The sequence below is a fragment of the Cervus canadensis genome, chromosome 2 (genome assembly GCF_019320065.1).
Source record: "Cervus canadensis isolate Bull #8, Minnesota chromosome 2, ASM1932006v1, whole genome shotgun sequence".
NCBI lineage: Eukaryota > Metazoa > Chordata > Mammalia > Artiodactyla > Cervidae > Cervus > Cervus canadensis.
This window is the reverse complement of record NC_057387.1, coordinates 92,543,279-92,560,998: the sequence shown is the minus strand read 5'-3', so window position 1 is coordinate 92,560,998 and position 17,720 is coordinate 92,543,279. Positions and strand designations below refer to the sequence as shown.

Sequence of the window (17,720 nt, the reverse complement as noted above, 5' to 3'; positions counted from 1 at the left end):
TCACCAGGCAGCGGCCAAGATGATGAATGTGGATTTCACCCCTGGGCCGTGTGCACGCCGGGGTCAATGGGAACCAAGCGGAGTGAGAGCAGCAGAGGTTAGCTTTGTGGAGGGAGAGGGAGGAGGGCTGGAGATGGAGGAGAGGGCAGGGGAAAGGAGCCCACAACGGGGATGAGAAGCCACAGGCAGGAGGAGACCTGAGCGGGCAGGATGGGTTTCTCAGTGAAGGAGGAGCAGTCACACACGCTGGGGAGGAGGTGGAGTCCTGCCCTGGAGGGGTGAAGAGGAGCCGGAGGGAAGCTTGGCAAGGATAGACCATGCAGAGGGCTGGAGCGGAAGCCAGACATTGCTAGTGCATGTGGGCCGTGAGTGTCGGCAAGGCAACTCTTTCGGGAAACCTGGATGTGAAAAGGAAGACAGGGCCGCAGCTGGGTGGTGGAGGTGGCCTGGGGGAGTGCTTTGCTTGCTTCTCTAAGAAATGAGTGACCAAAGTATATTTAAATGGCACGGGGAAGGAACCAACCAAGTGGGAGGAATAATGTACTCAGGAAGGCAGGTGGGCTGAAATTTAGAAAGAGAGAATGACCAGTCCCAAATAAGGCAAGGAAACTCTTCTTTTGGACATGAGGCATAAAACTGGGGAGTCCAGGTAAGTTTGTAGATGTGGTGGATCTAAGCTGTGGGATTTCTTTCTCTTTTCTCTGTGAAGGAGGAGACAAGGTCATCTTTTGAAAAAAGAGGTGTGGACTCTCATAGGAAAAATAGAGAAGCTTTAAAGAGGGTTTGGAAAATTGAGTTGGATGAGTGAGGGAAACTTGGAGGGCGTGGCCTGTGGGGCTGAAGACAGTAAGTCTGTAATGGCCCCAAGCCATATGGCTAAGGTGTTTTCTTCTAGATTGTCCCTTAGTACTAGGGACCAGATCAGCTACAAAGAACATCAATCTGCCTGGGGTCCAAAGCACATAAATAATGTCTCTGTGTCCACTGGGCAGCCGGGGTAAGGGCTATGATCCTGCCGTTACACGTGGACACATCAAGCATCTACCTGGTATGAGCACTGCTCGGGGCCTGGGGAAACAAAATTGAACAGAACTGGGGTCAGCTCAGAGTTAAGGCAAAGCAGAGCTGGGGCCCAACCCCAAGCTTTTGATACTCCTTTCCAATATCTGTTTTCCATTGGCTCTCACTGGGAGCAGTCGGGAGGGGCCGAAAGTTGAAAAGCACTGAGCGATCGTGAACTTCAATGATATGACCATCACGAAGTCAGGCCAGCCCTATGGCGCAGCTCAGGAAAGAATGGCAATTTGTTTTCACACCTCCAGCGTAACTGTAACCCAAGCTATCAAACAGCCCTCTTAACCATCTGAGAGGTAAGTGTTCAGCTGAGGACACTGGACATGGAGGGAAATTGGTTCACAAGAAACCGTGTGAACAGTCAATCGGGGGATGTCTTGCAGGTCTCAGGATGGTGTTTGTTCAGCCCTCACTGACTGAGCTACCAGAGGGTCAGGTCCTGTATAAGGCAAGGAGGACATAGGTGAGTTTGACACAGTCACACTAATGTCCGAGGCAGACACATGGCAGATGACTTTATACCATGGCGTGACAGTGATAGGGAACCTGCTGAGTCACATTCCAACGAGTGGAACAGAATCAGAGGTTGGCCACCCCTTGGGGAGGCGGGGCTGTGTCCCCAGGAAGGACGCTTTCTCAGGGAGACCCCCTAAATTAGCCTCCATCATTTCAGACAGTGGGCAGACTACAGGTTACCTCTGCTTGTCTAAAAATAAGTTTCTGCCTAAATCAATTAATCATGAATCAGCCATCCAGGGAGGCAGCTGAGCTCCAGAACAAACCCCAGATCAGAGTCAGCCAGGTGGGTTTCAATCCAGGCTCTGAAACCTGGTAGCCACGACTTCTAGTTGGTCACCTAATCTCTCTGTGTCTTGACATCTGGACCTCCAAAATACACCCTGCAACTGACCATTTCCCTCTGTCCCCACTGCCCTGACCTCAGTCTATGGCACCACTGCATCAGCCTCCCACTGGCGTCCCATTGAGTCCCTCCCACTGAAGACTCCATACTATCTTTCTCCTGTAAGAAGAGTAAATCAAGCCACTCATCGCGGTCTTCAAGGCCCAAGACCATCCCTTGCCCACCACCCTGGCCTCAGTCTCCCTGCACTCATGACTCTGCAGCTGCCTGGGTCTTCTTCACCCCTTGAGCATGCTGGCTTTTGAACCTGTTATTTATTCTGCCTCTTTCACACCCCCTCGGAACCACACAGGACTGCTTTCTCCACATCCAGTTCCCAGCTCGAAACCACCTCTTCGAATAGGTCTTCTCCACCCACCACAGCTAACATGGCTACTGTCTCACTCAGATATACATCACAGCCTTTCATCAATACCTGAAATTATCTGATTTGTTCGTGGACATATTTGTTGTCTGCTCTACAACCTGGCACAAGGCCTGTTCGAAATGCACATGCTGACTGGTTGAGTCTTACTTTCTTCATCAAAACCTTGCAGCTGGACACTTAAAGAGAAGAGAGGTTAGGAGTACAGCTTCTGAAGCCAGCCCTCCTGGCTAGGACTCCTGGCTCTAGTCCTGAAACTGTGTAATCCGGGCAAGTTACTTAACATCACTGTGTCTAGTTTCCACATCAAAAACAGGGATAATATTAGCAGCCAACAGAAGGGAGAGTTATGTGTTATGAAGATTAAATGAGTTAATATATGTAAAAGAATGTTTAACATAGAATCATAAAAAAACAAGGACCTGAAACATCGTAGGTGCTCAGAATAATTAGCAATTATTATATTTTCCCTGCTCCCGTGTACTTTCCTGTCTCTGTAATTTGCATTCTCTGTACTATAACTAGCTTTTCTGTGTTCACCTTTCCCATGAGACTCTGAGCTCCTTGCAGATGGAGACTGTCTTAGCCCTTTCTAAGTCCTCCATACATGGTAGAGTCTGGTAAAGAATAAGAGCTTAGTGAACAGATGGAGAACAGGTGGGAGAGACAGAAGAGAGAAAGAAGGAAGAGGAAAGAGAGAGGAGAAAGGAAGGCAGGAGGGAAGGAAAATGACAGTCCAGGTTAGAGACAGAGAGTCCGCCTCTTTGCCTTCCCTCCAAACCCTCCCAACCCCCAGAAAAGAAGCTCAGTCTAGCACCCTTTGGCTGGTCTTCATCTCACTAAGTACTCCAGGCGCGACGCTAGGACCCCCAGGAGCTGGTGCCCTAGCCTCGACCTTCATGCGCTCTACACAGCAGCCTCCTTTCCCAGCCCCACACCTTTGTGCAGAGCACCTCTCTTTAAACATCTGCGTCCCCATGTCTGGTCGGTCCTTCAAAGCCCACTTCAGTGACCCACTTCCCAGGAACCCTCCCTGATTTCCCAGCCAGGGGTGTCCTGCCCTCCTGAGAACCCCCTTCTGTCCCTCTTGCATGCGAGCTCCTTGAACCGCACTCGTGTCTACAGCTCGTTTGCCCTGTTAGATGTGAGCGCTCTCAGGACCAGGTCCGTATCTGCTCCTGAGCTCCTGTGCCCAGGCCAGGCCCCGGCACGGGGAGGCTTCAGCAAGCGTGCTGAACTGAAACGGGCCCCGAACGCTCCTGACAGAGGTGAGGGCAGGATCTCGGTCACTGCGTCTCCGGCGCAGGACTCACCTCTGACGATGCTTAGTTTGTGGGGTGAGAGGGGTGGCTTAGGGACTGCATCTTTCTTTTTTTTTGTGGCAACTCCCGTGACGCTTCTGTTCTTCAGAACGTCTGTGCCCCAAATCATGACTGCCAGGTTCTTCGTGTACTTGGAGTCTCCTTGCGTGACCTGCAGCTGGTGCCATTTCTCCTCATCAACCCAAATCCCGCTTCCCAGATGGACCTGGAAGGGGTGAGAACATAAGCGAGCACCGGTTTAGTCGGACAGGATGGTGGCGGGAAGCTTTTCCTGTCCTTTAAGACACTGCTGCGCAACTGCAAGAGATCTGCGCCATAAATACCAATTACCTTTCTTTCAGGGAAATAATAATCCTCATTTACTGAACACCTGTGTTGTGCCAGGCCTTACGCTAGTGCTTTATATCCCCTCTCTCGGATCTCCACAGCCACCCTGGAAGGAAGGTGTTGGGGCACTATTTTCATTTCAGGTAAGAAAAACCTGGTTGGGAGAGGTGCAGCCACCTTTGAAAAGTCACTCAACGATGAAGTTGCAGAGTGGATTTGTGTTGTCTGGGTGGGGTTCCCCAGGTGACTCCAGGGTACAGTGGGGTGTGGCGGCCATAGCCGCTGGAGTGGGGAGGGAACCCGCCCGGAGGGAACCTGCCCAGGTCCTGCCACTCGCGGAGTGTGTGCATGTTCTTTCTGTCTCTGGCTTCAGTTTTCGGGAACTGAGCAGGGAGAACTAGATTTCAGCTAAGTTCCTTCTGGCTCAGAAGACCTATGATTTTAACAAATTAAACACAACCACTGTGTCCTTGGTCTGATTCTGATGGCACACAGAACAAAACGCAACCTTCTGCTCCTTATAAGGGAAGCGCTCAAAGTTTCAGAGTAGAGTCCATAAACACAGATGTCCCAGAATAATCTAGCAAGGAGCTCTGAGGTTTCCTTTTCCTTTCTGGCTCTTTTAATAACTTAAAAACCATTTGCTGATGTTAATCATTTAAAAATGAAGTTCTGACTTAGACCTTGCCATTCATGCCGCGTTTCTACCGAGTCCACGGAGGGTGGATGTGGCCTCTGTGGGAACAGTGGGAGAGGCAGCCGCTGATGAGTTAAATTTTCTGAGGGGGCTGGAAAGTCCCTGCCAAGGTCCTTGTCTTCAGAGACCGTCAGTCGTGGACCTTGCATGGTCAGGAGATATCCTGGGGGAGTCCTGGTCTGAGAGACAGAATACACACAGCCAGACTGACAGCGGACTGGCAGGACTCAGGGTTCAGACATATCTGAAGAGCTCTCTACTGAAGATCGACTTGGAAAGCACAGTGGGCATGCACAGATGGGTAGACAGGTCAGCCAGCAACGCTTCTTCCTTCACCAATTACTGGCATTTTCAGACCATGAACAAGAAAAAAACAGAGCAACACAGCCCACCCACGAATGTGAGTAGGTAAACAATCTAACATTGCCACATCCAACTTCACTTCCTTTTGCTCGAAAGATCATTCAGACCTCTGCAGGCACCGTATCAGATAACCAGATCCACCTGGCCTCCCTGCGCTGCAAACCTCAGTGCTGCGACTCTGCCCACATAGCTCAAGAAGATAAGCAGCCCTGGAGTGAGATGTGCTGGCCTGGGGCCACTGGGCGACATCCACCCAAGGTCGAGTCTGGCCTTTCCTCTGCAGCCTCAACTGCAGGTGGGCAGTCCGTGTACCCGATCAGGCCTGCTGGCGACTAGCTCCCTCCTGCTCCCTGTTGGACCCCAAGTCACCTCCCTGGATGACTCTCTGTGGCTACCCACGCAAGCTTCCTGAGATAGGAGGAAACAAGGGATGCGAATTAGATTAAACACTGAATCAGAACCCTTGGAGATGGAGGGCAACTTCGAGTTTCCAAAGATCTTTGCTCTTTTCTACTCAAGCCTTGTTTTCCTACAACCTTTCAATTTACTGTTCTTTAAAGAGAGGTGGTAGTCATTTTGGTCAATGTTCTTCTACAAGAGAAAGGGGACACTAATATTTTTTTGAGTACCCATTATGAACTAGGTCTTGCACTCTTAATTTAGTTATAAACATAATGACCTTAAGAGATGGAAATAGGTAGAAATATTTACAGACAGGGACAGAGATTCAGAAGGAGTAATTCGTTTTCCTAAGACATACTATCAGAAAATTTTGGAATCAAGGTTCACCTCTAAATCCGTACGACCCTGCAGCCCACACTCTCTTGGCCTCCTGCTGCTGCCAGTGGCATGGTGGTGCCGACGTGGTGGAAACACAGCAGATTTATGTTCATCTGGCCTTCCTCCGGAGCCTCCCTCTGCACCTGTCCAACCACTTTGCCAGCCAGCACCCACTGTGGGTCACACTGCAGTCAGGGAAACCTGGAGAAAAGCCACTGGCTGGCCTTCCTGTCCCCAATCCCTGCCCCGACCAACCCACGCTGTAAACACTGCCAGATCAATTCCCTAAAACACAGCTTTCCTTCTTTGACTAGATGACTTCCACAGTCTTTCAACTGTGTTTTTATGTTAACCCTCTGGAATCTTGAATGGCCCCCTGTTTTCTGTCACATCAAATGCAACGTCCTCAGTCAGTTTTAAAGGTCCTCTAGAATCCTGTTTCCATTCAACCTATTAAGCATAGCATGTCTACCACTCAACGATGTCCCTAAATTCACTCATTTTCTCCTACGTCCAGTGTCTGGTGACAGAAGGACAGGCTCTAGAGTCTCCTCTCTGTGTGAATCCGAGCCCTTCTACCTACCAGCTGGGTATCTTGGGCTAGTCACTGTACCTCTCTGAGCCTTTCTTTTCTCAGCTGTAAAAGGCAGATCACCACCTGAATAAAGAGCTATTTTGAAGATAAGTGAGATACCATGAGAACAATATCAGGAGGGTAGCACACAACCCTAAACTGTTACTTTTGCTGCCTTCTTTCTCCCATCTATGTCTCTGTTCATGCCTCTCCCGCACCCAGGGATGAAAGCCTTCCCTTACATCTCCTTAAGCCTGACAATCTTTTAAACCCCAGCCCCCAATGAAAGAAAACCTCCTTCACTACTCCTGGGCTAAGTTCCATCCACTCTGAATTTCTAACTTACTAAGAGCCCTCACTACCTTCGCAGTCCATCTCCATGGGGAGAGGTCCAGGATTTGCCTCTTTCGTCCCCTACAAAGTGGCCCAGACTAGTCTGAACACAAAGCTGTAAGAAACTGATGCACATATTTAATATGTCTTAATGGCACTGGCTTTCAGTTCAGATGAGCTGCTGTTCCTTGAAGAAGAAAATATATTCTGACATGCACTCGAGTACAAGGCCAGCTATGCAGCACAGAAAGAAACAGCCTTGAGTTAAGACTGATCATAGGAATAGGCTGGGGCATTTGGGACAAGGGTTCCTGAGGTCAACAGAACTCAGGGTCACCTGGAGCAATGCCCCGCTTTCAAGGATGTAGCAGAACAGGCTGGAAAGGGCACCAGCCTGAGAGCCGGGCGACCTGGCCTCTACTTTTTGCCTGCCTCTTCTCTGGTGTACAGCTGTAGACAAGCCCCTCTTCTGGATGTATTTCCCTATCCATCCCGCGTATAAATTAGACTATTCAAACTTTGATGGCCTTTGAAGCTTTACGATTCAATGAGTTTTTGAAATAAAATATCTTAAGACAAAGAAAAGAGATGCGCTTGAGCCAAATCAGAAAGTAACTTTTATGGCAAGCCCTTATTCACATAAACCACAGTTCACTATTGGACTGAAATGTCAGCCTTAACGCTTTCAAGGGAGGTTATTAAAAATACGGCATCTGGTAGGATGGGACTTGATCAAAGAATGCCTTTGTGAAATGTTTTGGAGGACAAAATTAGTTTCCTACTAGGAAACGGATCTCATTCCCATGCTCTGGGCGTCACAGAGAATGAGGCAGAAAGAAGGAAGGGTCTGAAATGACAGCAGAGCCAAGAATAATAATGACTACTTCTGGGATGTGGGGGATTGTTCTAAGCAAGCTGCCGTGCATTTCCAGGATGTCTGCTTCCTTTCCCTCCCTTAATCAATTCCTTTGACTATAAATTGGTAGAAACAAAAGCCAGTTAGTTTTATAGCAACATATGGGCCATAATCAAGGATAAAACAAACTTGGCACTTTCAAGATAGGTTGTGCAGCTTGAGTATGAAAAAAATCAAATGACAATTGAGAGACACAATTTCCTGGAGGGAAAATGATCCTTTCAAAAGAGACCCTCATAATGCCCAGAAACTGTCCACCAGTCTTTAAAGCAAGAGAGAAATAGATTTCTCTTAGAAGCTACTTTAAGAAAAAGTCTATAGTCATTCCACTACGTGATTGTGCCTAAAAAGAAATCAACGAAGACAGAAAAGTCTCTTCTTCATCTCTAATTACTGAAGGTTCACCAAAGTTAGATACACAGTTTAAGTCATTTTTAATGACTATGGAGAGCACTAATCTGATCCCACCTGAGGCCCAGAGAAGGGAAGCCCCCACTCAGAGTCACACAAGTAGGACAGAGTTAAGCTTAAACTCAGGCTCCAGGCTGCCTACTTCCACTCTGTCATGACACCTCTTCCCAGCAAAACAGATTCTTAAAGCCTGTAGGTTGCAGCAAGGCAGGACAGAACAGGCCTATGGTTTGACCCATCAGTTCTGCCTCTGCAGGGGAGGAAGTGCTCTGAGGGAGTCGAGGGCACATGGATAGAAAGAGGAGGGCAGCATATCCAAGGGAGCCCTAAAGACCAACAAGTTTCATTTCCTTGGCTTGACAATGCTTGCTTTGGCTCAGCCTGGCCAGCTGCAGGGATATATCTGGAGAAGCCCAAATAAAACAACCTTTCCTTTCTCATCAACCCACTGGGGAATGATACTGGATAAACAGAGACCTTTTGAAGCATAAGGCAAGAAAAACAGACTGACAGATGAGTCTCTGGGGAGAAGGAGAGGTGATGTCTATAATGCATGCCATGGTGGCAAAGACTATTACAGTAAAACTGAATATGACCAGTGCCTAGACAAAGACAGCCAGTGTATTTCCTCCAAGATGAATTCACTTGGATGTAGGAAGAATATTAGAAGTCTTCTTCTTGCCCTGCTGCTATGTCATATATGTGACTTTAAGACTTCCAAAGGCTATTCCATTACTTTTCACCCTGCACTAATATAACTACTAATAGTGCTTAAGTTTTCTTTCATAACTTTTTTTCCAGGAGTCTTACAAAAAAATCTGAGGAGTTATATGTGGTCCTAGGACCCTGGCTAAACAAGCTGAGTGTACAACTTGAAAGCAGCTTAGGAGTAAGGAGCATGTCCCAATTACCTCTGTATCCCCGGCATTTAGGGTTAGGATAGGACTTACAACACATAGGTACTTTGCAAACAATGAATGAATAACTACTCAGCCACAGCCATATCTGTAAATCAGATATCTTATCTTGAGATCACCTTATACATTTTATGCATCTGGTTTCATCAGATTATCATTTTAAATTATCTTTCTCACTAATAAGCTATTTTTAAATGTCAGTTTAGTTTTATAGTTGCTTTGGCCCAATATTTACCAAAAAAAAGAAGAGAAAAAGTCCTAGTAAAGCTCCTCTGATTACAGCACATGGATTCTGGAAGCAGTCACAGGGTTAGGCCTCAAGGCCAAGCAGTCGCTGTATCTCGGGAAGCTCCCACCGTACCCTCCACCTTCGCACTGACTAACCAACACTTGTAGGGAATGGAGAGTGAGCTTGAAACACTACCTTGCCATTGTCTAGGATATACTTGTCCATGACAGGTGCAGGAGCAGGGTAATAGGACGACGTATTTGCTTCCTCACTGAAAGTGCTCCGTAACTCCGGCTCGGGCTCGAGACATTCTGATTTTACTTTTTCCAAGTCAATGGCGGGACCTAGGCAGTTAAGAAAAGAGATCTGTCTAGAACTCCAAGGAAAATCAAAGGCAAATATTTTAACTATGCATCTGTCAGCACATAGTGGCACACACAAAAAAATATGCTGGCTTATTTTTGTCCATTGGACTACACTTAAACCCCAGCTTGAAAATAATATGAGGTATGAACATCACAGGGGAAAAGGTGGAAGACAAGAATGGACCAGACTCTAATTAAACATGAATGAGAAGCAGTCTTCTAGGGTGTCACTGTCTGAATGAAAATGCAAGGGATTCAACTTCCTGCAGGGAAAAGAGGTCCTTTTAAAACTGGGGTGGAGACAGGGTAGCAATGACTACAGTATGCAAACTGTGTATTTGCCAAAACCCCATCTCTGCAGCCTACATGAAGCAGGCCACGGCAGAAGATAGGAAAGCAGGGGGAGAAATGCAAAGGCCTCCCCCGCCCAAGACCTAGTATCTAGACAGGCGCATTTCAACCAAGAAATTAAAGTACAATACAGATTAAGCCCCTGATTGCCTGAACCGGCAGCTATCCTGATTTTTATTTTAATGCAATCAACACAAATTATGTACAGTTTAAACAGTAAAAGGCAGGAGATAAATGGTGGTGGTTTCTAAGGAGGACTTTTTTTTCCTCCATTAGATTTTTAAAATGATGGACTCTTTTTCAAATCACCTGTTGTGTCTTGATTACCAAAGGGCAGAAAAACAGGGTAAGGCCGGATAACTTGATTAACTTTTATAGGTGAGCAAATCCAAAGGCCAACTGAGAGTTTTGGCATCCTAGAAATTCTCCCTATGCAAGTATTTCAGGAGTTAACTCGGATCAGAAATTCAGCTACTGCCAAGGCCGGTCCCCAGGACTGTGCACGTAACTTAAGTCACCAGTGAGTTTCATGGCCCAGCCTTCCCTTAGTCTTACCATGTGGGCCGCTTGGTATGGAGCTGTTTGTGTGCCAAAGCCCTCACCAACAACCTGGCTGCAATTTACTGTGCTAAACTGCTATACCCTTGGCTTTGGCTGGTGGTGGGGAAGGTATTGGTGATTTTGTTACAAAAATTCCTCACGATAGGGCTTCCTAGACCGATAAAACCATTTCTGAGTTGCTGGTAGCTGCGAGACAGATCTCTGAAGTCTCCAACAATGGAGGTGCACATGTGCGTGCTCAGTGCATGAGCGCATGCTGTCACTTCAGTCGTGTCTGACTCGGTGCGACCCTACGGATCCGACAGTCCACTAGGCTCCTCCGTCCATGGGATTCTCCCGGCGAGAATACTGGAGTGGGTTGCCATGCCCTCCTCCAGGGGATCTTCCTGACCCAGGGATCAAACCCACGTCTCTAGTCTGCATTGGCAGGCAAGTCCTTTACCACTAGTGGAACCTGAGAAGCTCAATGAAGTATGAAGGCACAGAGCTGAATGTGGCGAGACTGGGGACCGGCACAGAGCCAACTGAAAAGCAGGGCTCATCTTGGGAGACCGAGTTTAGGTCTTATTCCTAGTTTGGCTACATTTTAATTGTGTGACCACAGGCGAGTGAACTATGGATGCACAAGCTGTCAGAGTGAGGGACTGACAGCATCATCACCATTCTAGGAGCAACTCCCAATTCTGTGTGACCTACTCAAGAGCTGGGCCTAAGGCTTTCTCGTCTTTATCCACAGCCCCTGGCACGAGAAGATGTTCTCTGGCTGTTTGCTAAATGAACAAAAGAATGACAAGAATGAATGAATAACTCTAAAGGTTCAGAAGCAGATGCCATAGTTTCTCCTCTTTGTATGAGATCTCAGTTGTATTTCTGAGATATGAGAAAACTCAAGTGGAACATCTGATCTTTTCTTAGGTCAGGGAGGAAGCAATTACTTTGGCTTTCCCCAAAGGGCACGGCTCGGTTGGCACCGGAGGTCTCTTCCTGCTCTGACATTCAGCAGCAAGATAAAGGAGTGGAGCCTCACAGCCAATGGAGCACCGGCCATCTTAGGTTCTCCTTCTATGAGAGGAAGATCGTGGACAAGAGAACGAACCCAACTCAGCTCTGACTTCAGTCTAGTTCTCGTCCATTTATCTCCACAACAGCTGCCAAAGAAATCTACTCACAACCAGATCTTTCGCAGCTTAGGCTCCCACTACCCTCAAAATTAAGTTGTGTACCATAGCCTCCTTAAGACCCCCAATACAACCAGCTTCTTCTTGATCTCTGGTGCTCAATTCCTGCTCTCCCTAGATGTTGTCCCCCAGGTGCTGTGTTGTCCCAAGCGTCTGAGCCTTTGGATGTGCTACTGTTTTGGCCTTGAATGCCATCTCATCTGCCTGTCAAGTCTCTGGTTAGACTGCAGAACAGAGCTTAGATGTCTCCTTTGTGAGGCCTTGCTCTGATCACTACCAGGTAGGGGGTCTCTAAATCGTAAATACTTCCAGCAAATTATATTTGGAATCATCTACCAATCTGTCTGCTGTCCACATCAAACTGTGAAGCTCTTCAAGGGTAAAGTTTCACTCTCTTTGTAATCTTGGCACCTAGGGCAATGTCTGGCATGGTGTAGGCTCTCAGTAAATTCTTCATAACATGAGAGGAGAAAGAGAGTTGTGAGCAAGAGACTTAAATGGGCTGAAGCAGAGATTCTGAAATAAAGCCCTGCTGCTGAGTGGAGGTGCCTGGGGTGGACTGGATGGGATGTTTACAGGTATTTGTTTTCAAATACCTGTAACCTTTTTGCAGCCCAGGAAGTAGAAGTTAGGGCTGTAAAGTGGAAACTGGAAACATCTAGCCAGGGGAACGGACAGTTCAGATGGCTACACAGGGATACATAAAGAGCAGGAGCTGAGCGCAAAGGGTCACCTCTCTGGCTCCACCCTCCCTGGTCCTCTCTTCTAAGGCAGACTCTGCTCCCTCATGGCCTGCCTAGCCAGGTCCTCGGGACGCCCTCCTCCCCTGGTAATAGTTAGCTGCATTCATCTAGTTCTCTCTCTGCCGCCCCCACTAGACTGTGAGGCCGGAGGGCAGACAGAGACTGTGTCTTTTTATATCAGAGACCAGGGCTCAGCACAGTGCCTGGTTCCAGTTCAATCAACAGGTAATTTTACACGTCAATAATGACTTAACCTCTCTGACTCTTGTTGCCTCATCCTGAAAGGAGGAATGATAACAGTGACTCAGCCAGGCTGCAGCGTAAAGGAGTGAACCTCATATGTGTAATGATTCACGCAGACTCTGGCGCGGAGTGGGTGCTCGGTAAATGGTGGCTCACCACCCCCACCTCCCTGCTCCTGCCCCATGTGGGGGTCATATTCGGGTGCTCAAGTTAGCCACTGCTAATCCCTGGGAACCAGGGCCCCGCTGGTCCTCTTGTGCCCCAAGTCCTTGGCACGAGCCTGGCCCAGAGCAGGTGTTCAGGCTCTCATGGCACACAGACCCAACACTACGCTCCCCTCTGCCAGTTTGCTCAGGGACCCACAGAGTTTCGTTGAATGCTGAGCCTATTGTAATGGGATCTTCCGGCTCCCAAGCTCTCAAGGAATTCTACTTTCTAACATCCCCGATCGGCACATTTAATGCCTGGTGGCTGCCAGGGAGTAGCACTGCCCTCTGCCACTGCCTCCTCTGGCACTGTACACAGAAGGACTTGGTATCTCAGCGGGGAGGACAGACCAACGAAAGGCTCCTCCTGGAAGCGGTTCCTCAGGAGACCCCGGTGTGACTCCTGAGACCTGCCTCCTTCACCTCTCTGTGCCTCAGCTTTCCTGCCTGCAAAATGGGGAGTGCCAACAGCCACCAGAGAGCCAGGCAGGCGCACCCCGGAGGCTCAGACCCAGGCTCAGAAAATGGCAGATGAATGAAGGGGTGAATCAGTCAATAATGCGGCGTGTTTAGTAGTACAGAATCAGAAAGAAAAGGAACAAAAAGCATGTGGTTTCTTCCCAGAGAGGAGGGAGGGCCTCTAGTGCTTTTAATTTAAAAGGGGGAGAAAAACACTTCACTGCAAATTTTAGTCGGCTCCACTACGATGCTGGCAATTTACATCTCATTACAACAAACGCTTCAGATTGCTGTTTTGCTTTTAAAAATTTCTGAGGCATTGTTCTCCTTCAAACACATGTGACCAAATTAGCCACGATAATAAGCACTTGTGCTAAGAGACGGCACTGCATGGATCTGGTGCAGATATTTTAAGTAACAAAGCAACTTTTTTTCACTTTGTGGGAAGAGTAGGAATCAAAAAAATAAAAAGCCTTTTGATCCACTTCAGGTTTATTTTGGAGAAAATATACCTTCCATGGAGAGAAACCTCTCAGCTGGGTAAAAAAAAAAAAAAAGCTTTTGAAAGAGTATAAAAGACAGTGCTTGTCTTTTCATTCAGTCATTCATGAGCCCATTCATCACACAATCCCTGACTGCATACCAAGATCGAGCCCTGGAAGAGGCACTGGGGACCCGGAGACAAATACAGCATGCCCCACTTCTGGAGACGTTGAGAATATAACACATGAAACTCTCATTATACTGCATACAAATAGCTGTGAGTTGATGGACAAACACTGGATTCAATGCTAGAAAACCTGGTGCAAATCCTGGGTCTATTATTTCCTTTACCTTTTTAAGCCCCAGAGGCCTTTCCCATAAAAAGGGAATCATGGTGCACAGTAAGGGGCTTGGTAAATGTTTGCTGGCACAACAGATAAATGAAACTATAACATTCTCTATTCTTGTCTAGCTTAACTGGGCTAACGCCATTCTTCCTGAAAATCTTTCTAAGAAGTTGATGCTTATGTTCTATTTGCGTGGTCAGTCAAGTCTGACTCTTTGCTGCAACTCCTCTGTCCACAAACTGGAGGTTTAAAAATCACCCCTTTTTTCAAAATATGTATGTTTGGACACTAAAAATCAATTCTGACTTCTGTTGAAACAAAAAGGCTAATAATATTAGATTTTCTCTTGCAAAGTATTAAAGTCTTCCATTTATTCCTGCAAATGAACAGGACTTTTCTCTGCTGTTGGTATAATTCTAGTTTCTTCCTAAATATAAAGTGGATCAAAAAAGCAAATCAAAATCCTTAAAGCATATGCCTACTTTGGTGGACCAGAGGCACACTGGGTTTGTCAAAAAAAAAAAAGAGGATTCTACTTGTTGAAAAGGAGCTGAGCATGGGAAGAGATAGCAGCAGTGAAGGAGAGACACAGAGGCCTTGGAAAGAGATGTGAGACGGCCCACAGCTGGGCAGGTGGATCTCCTCTCTCAGAAAGCGTCAGCCACGCTCACCTGTTGCCACAGCTACGCGCATGGTTCTTAGCCCCGCTGCGCTTCCAGAGAGGGCAGGGACAAACCTGGTCTCATTCCTTCAGTGAGAATCTATTAGGCACCCACTTAGTGCCAGCCCTGAGCTAGGCAGCTTCAAACAATGTGCTGTCCAGTAGTGGAGAGAGCCAGACCACAGACCATTAACACCATCCTGACAAGGGTAAGGGTAGAGACTCGGGAACAGAAGCAAAGCGGGGGGCGCTACACCTGGAGGAGACTAGGAAGGCTTCCGAAGGACAGTCACAGACTCCTGGGCTGGGGCTGGAAGCTGGCCGCATGGGTTGGAGTGGGGCAGTGATCGTCACACGGGGAAGGCAAGCGGCACATTATGGAGGCTCACTGGTCGACCAGGACGTGGGCAACGTCATGATCTGCAGAGGTTTGCAGAGAGATTACCACGGGCTCAGGGACCCTGGAAGGCCTTAAGGAAGAGGTGAGCTCTGCCTGGAACTTGAGATAAGGTCGAGGGAAGATGGCGGGATGGTAAGGCAGAGCAATGGGATCACTGTCAGCAGCAGCTCCTTGGGGTCCTTCCCCTGACCCTCTCCCGTTTTCTGAGGGCTCTTTGTGGGTGAGGGTTGGAGTAGGCTTTGCTAGGCAGAGGCAGGAGAGGCCATTCCAGCCCTAAAGACTGGACTGGGCAAGACCCCTGCAGTGCATGCGGATGCCCGCCCCTGCACACATCCCCACCTCCCTGCCCCACAGTGGGGCTTGTCCCTTGGGGAGTCAAAACTCTAGAGCAGCAGAGCTGGAATGGACCCAGAGAGCCCCCTCTCTATGGGGCAGAAGCCCAGCAAGACAGGGGTGGCAGAAGTGGGCCCAAGTCCCCAGTCAGGGTGGTCAAGGTATTTTATCCACATTGGGGAACTGTAGGGGCCTGTTTCAAAGGACATATTCGCTTCTCTCTGAAAAGGAAAGGTGACTGACACCCACTAAACATCTTTATTAGTTGTTTTTGCTATTGTTTAGTCACTGTCATGTCTGGCTCTTTGTGATCCCACAGACTGTAGCCTGCCAGGCACCTCTGTCCATGGGATTTCCCAGGCAGGAATACTGGAGTCAGTTGCCATTTCCTTCTCCAGGGGATCTTCCCAACCCAGGGATTGAATCCATGTCTTCTGCACTGGCAGGCGGATTCTCTACTGCTGAGCCACCAGGGAAGCCAATTTTACATCAAAATAACTACTTTAAAAATTTTTTTTAATCTTGACACCCCAGTATCAAGTTATCATTTGTTTACTATCTTCCGGATTAGGATGGAAACTCAGGTCAGCCACCGTCCTGATCACGGCTGTATCCCAGCACCCAGCACAATGTCCCTGGCACACAATGAATACTCATCAAACACGTGTTGAATGAAGGAAGTTAATTCTTAGTAATTTGCCAAAATTAAAAAAAAAAAAAATTCAGGATTGCTAGACTCTGAAGACTTGTTCTTACCACAGCCCTACACGCCTTCAGCTAACTGTGGTTTTCAGGCTGCACAGACTTCTCACGTAATGTCCACCTTGTGGGACCCGTAGTGCATCTCTGACCTTCTTTCACCTTCCGAGGGTGTCTGTGAAGAACTCCACAATTGAGCAGGGGGTGCAGTGGGGAGGGAGTGAGTCACCAGGATTCATGTCACCTCTAGGAGCTCTGAGCCTGTCCTCTGCCAGCTGGTGGTCAAAGCTGGGCTGGCTCTTCATCTGTGGTCCTGCCACTTCCCACCCACCCCAACTGTCTGGACCCAGGCAGCATTCCAAATGGCAACAATATGCACAACAGCAAGGGTCTGTCCTGCCAGACAGGCACTGAAGGTCCCCACACATGTGCTGAATGCACACGAAATGGCCTTTGGTTCTGGACCAGAACTGGCTGGGTGCGAAGACTGAGGGGTTGTGGTACGAAGGAGCGGGGTAGGGGGCACAAAGGTTGCCCTCAGATTCCTGAAGGGCCTCCGTGGGGCACCGCGAGCACCCGAGGGCAGGGGATAGGGGAGGCGGATTTTCCTCACGGTGGTGCTGACATCTCCCAAACAAGTCAACCCATGACTCTGGCCTTGTTGGCTCTCCCTTTCAGGCCATGAGTTGTTCCAGAGCAGGAACTAAACAGGATTCGTCTTTGCTAAATGTGTGTTGATTGACTTGCTTGGTTTTAAGATCTGATTTCAGGGTAGCAGGACAGTCCAGGGCCCTCCTTCCTCTTTCTCCCTAGAGTTCTCTTCTCTGGGGCAGTGGGGAGGGGGCTGAGGGACAGCTCCAGGCTGTCCCTCTGTCCCTGAAGCCCATGACCAAAGGGGCAACTCTGAGGTTGAGGGGCTGCACCCCAGGCCTCCCCCGAGGGGAGGAGCCCCTGTGTCCACCTGTGTAAGAGCTGGGGCAGTTCTAGGGGCTCTCACCTGCCTTTGCAGCCTTGGCTATCCCTCCTACCTATCTCTCCTCTGTGTAGTCTGGTCAGGGGTGACTTGTGGTTCCTGAATAAGCCAGCCTCTCTCATAACTCCAAATCTTTATCAATCTCTCTTGTTGCCTGAGACATTCATTTCCTCTCTCTGAACCCACGTCCTCATCCGATGATCCTATCTACTGCTGAAGTGGTTTTCTCTACGAAAAGCAGCTAGCATCAGGCCCAAAGCAGGTGTTCACAGGGGCCAGCCCTTGCCTGGAAGGGGAGCTCTCCCACCTCCGTTTCCTCAGACTGGCAAAGCCAGCAGAAAACAAGCCTGCCACACAGCCACATTGAAGCCCATGACCAACAGGCAAAGCCCTGTTTTAAGTGAGAAGCACATTTCCTGTTCTGGCAATGGAGAGAAGCCCAGTGACTCCTGCATGTTCCCGCTCCCCAAGCAGGAACAAAGGGACAGC

The 17,720-nt window shown here is 48.5% G+C and overlaps 2 protein-coding genes across 3 annotated transcripts in view; both read right to left on the bottom strand.

The window, feature by feature from the left end:
* The window catches only part of AGBL4 (AGBL carboxypeptidase 4), a 1,430,302-nt gene that overhangs the window by 211,421 nt on the left and 1,201,161 nt on the right, over window positions 1-17,720 (bottom strand). The gene's annotated exons all lie outside the window — the stretch shown is intronic.
* BEND5 (BEN domain containing 5) overlaps window positions 1-17,720 on the bottom strand; it is a 48,741-nt gene that overhangs the window by 6,119 nt on the left and 24,902 nt on the right. For both annotated transcript variants that reach the window (XM_043461384.1, XM_043461385.1), the window contains 2 exons: window positions 9,425-9,573; window positions 3,674-3,887 (listed from right to left, as the gene is read on the bottom strand). In XM_043461384.1, the coding sequence (XP_043317319.1) occupies window positions 3,674-3,887; window positions 9,425-9,573 (363 nt within the window). The remainder of the gene's footprint in view (window positions 1-3,673; window positions 3,888-9,424; window positions 9,574-17,720) is intronic.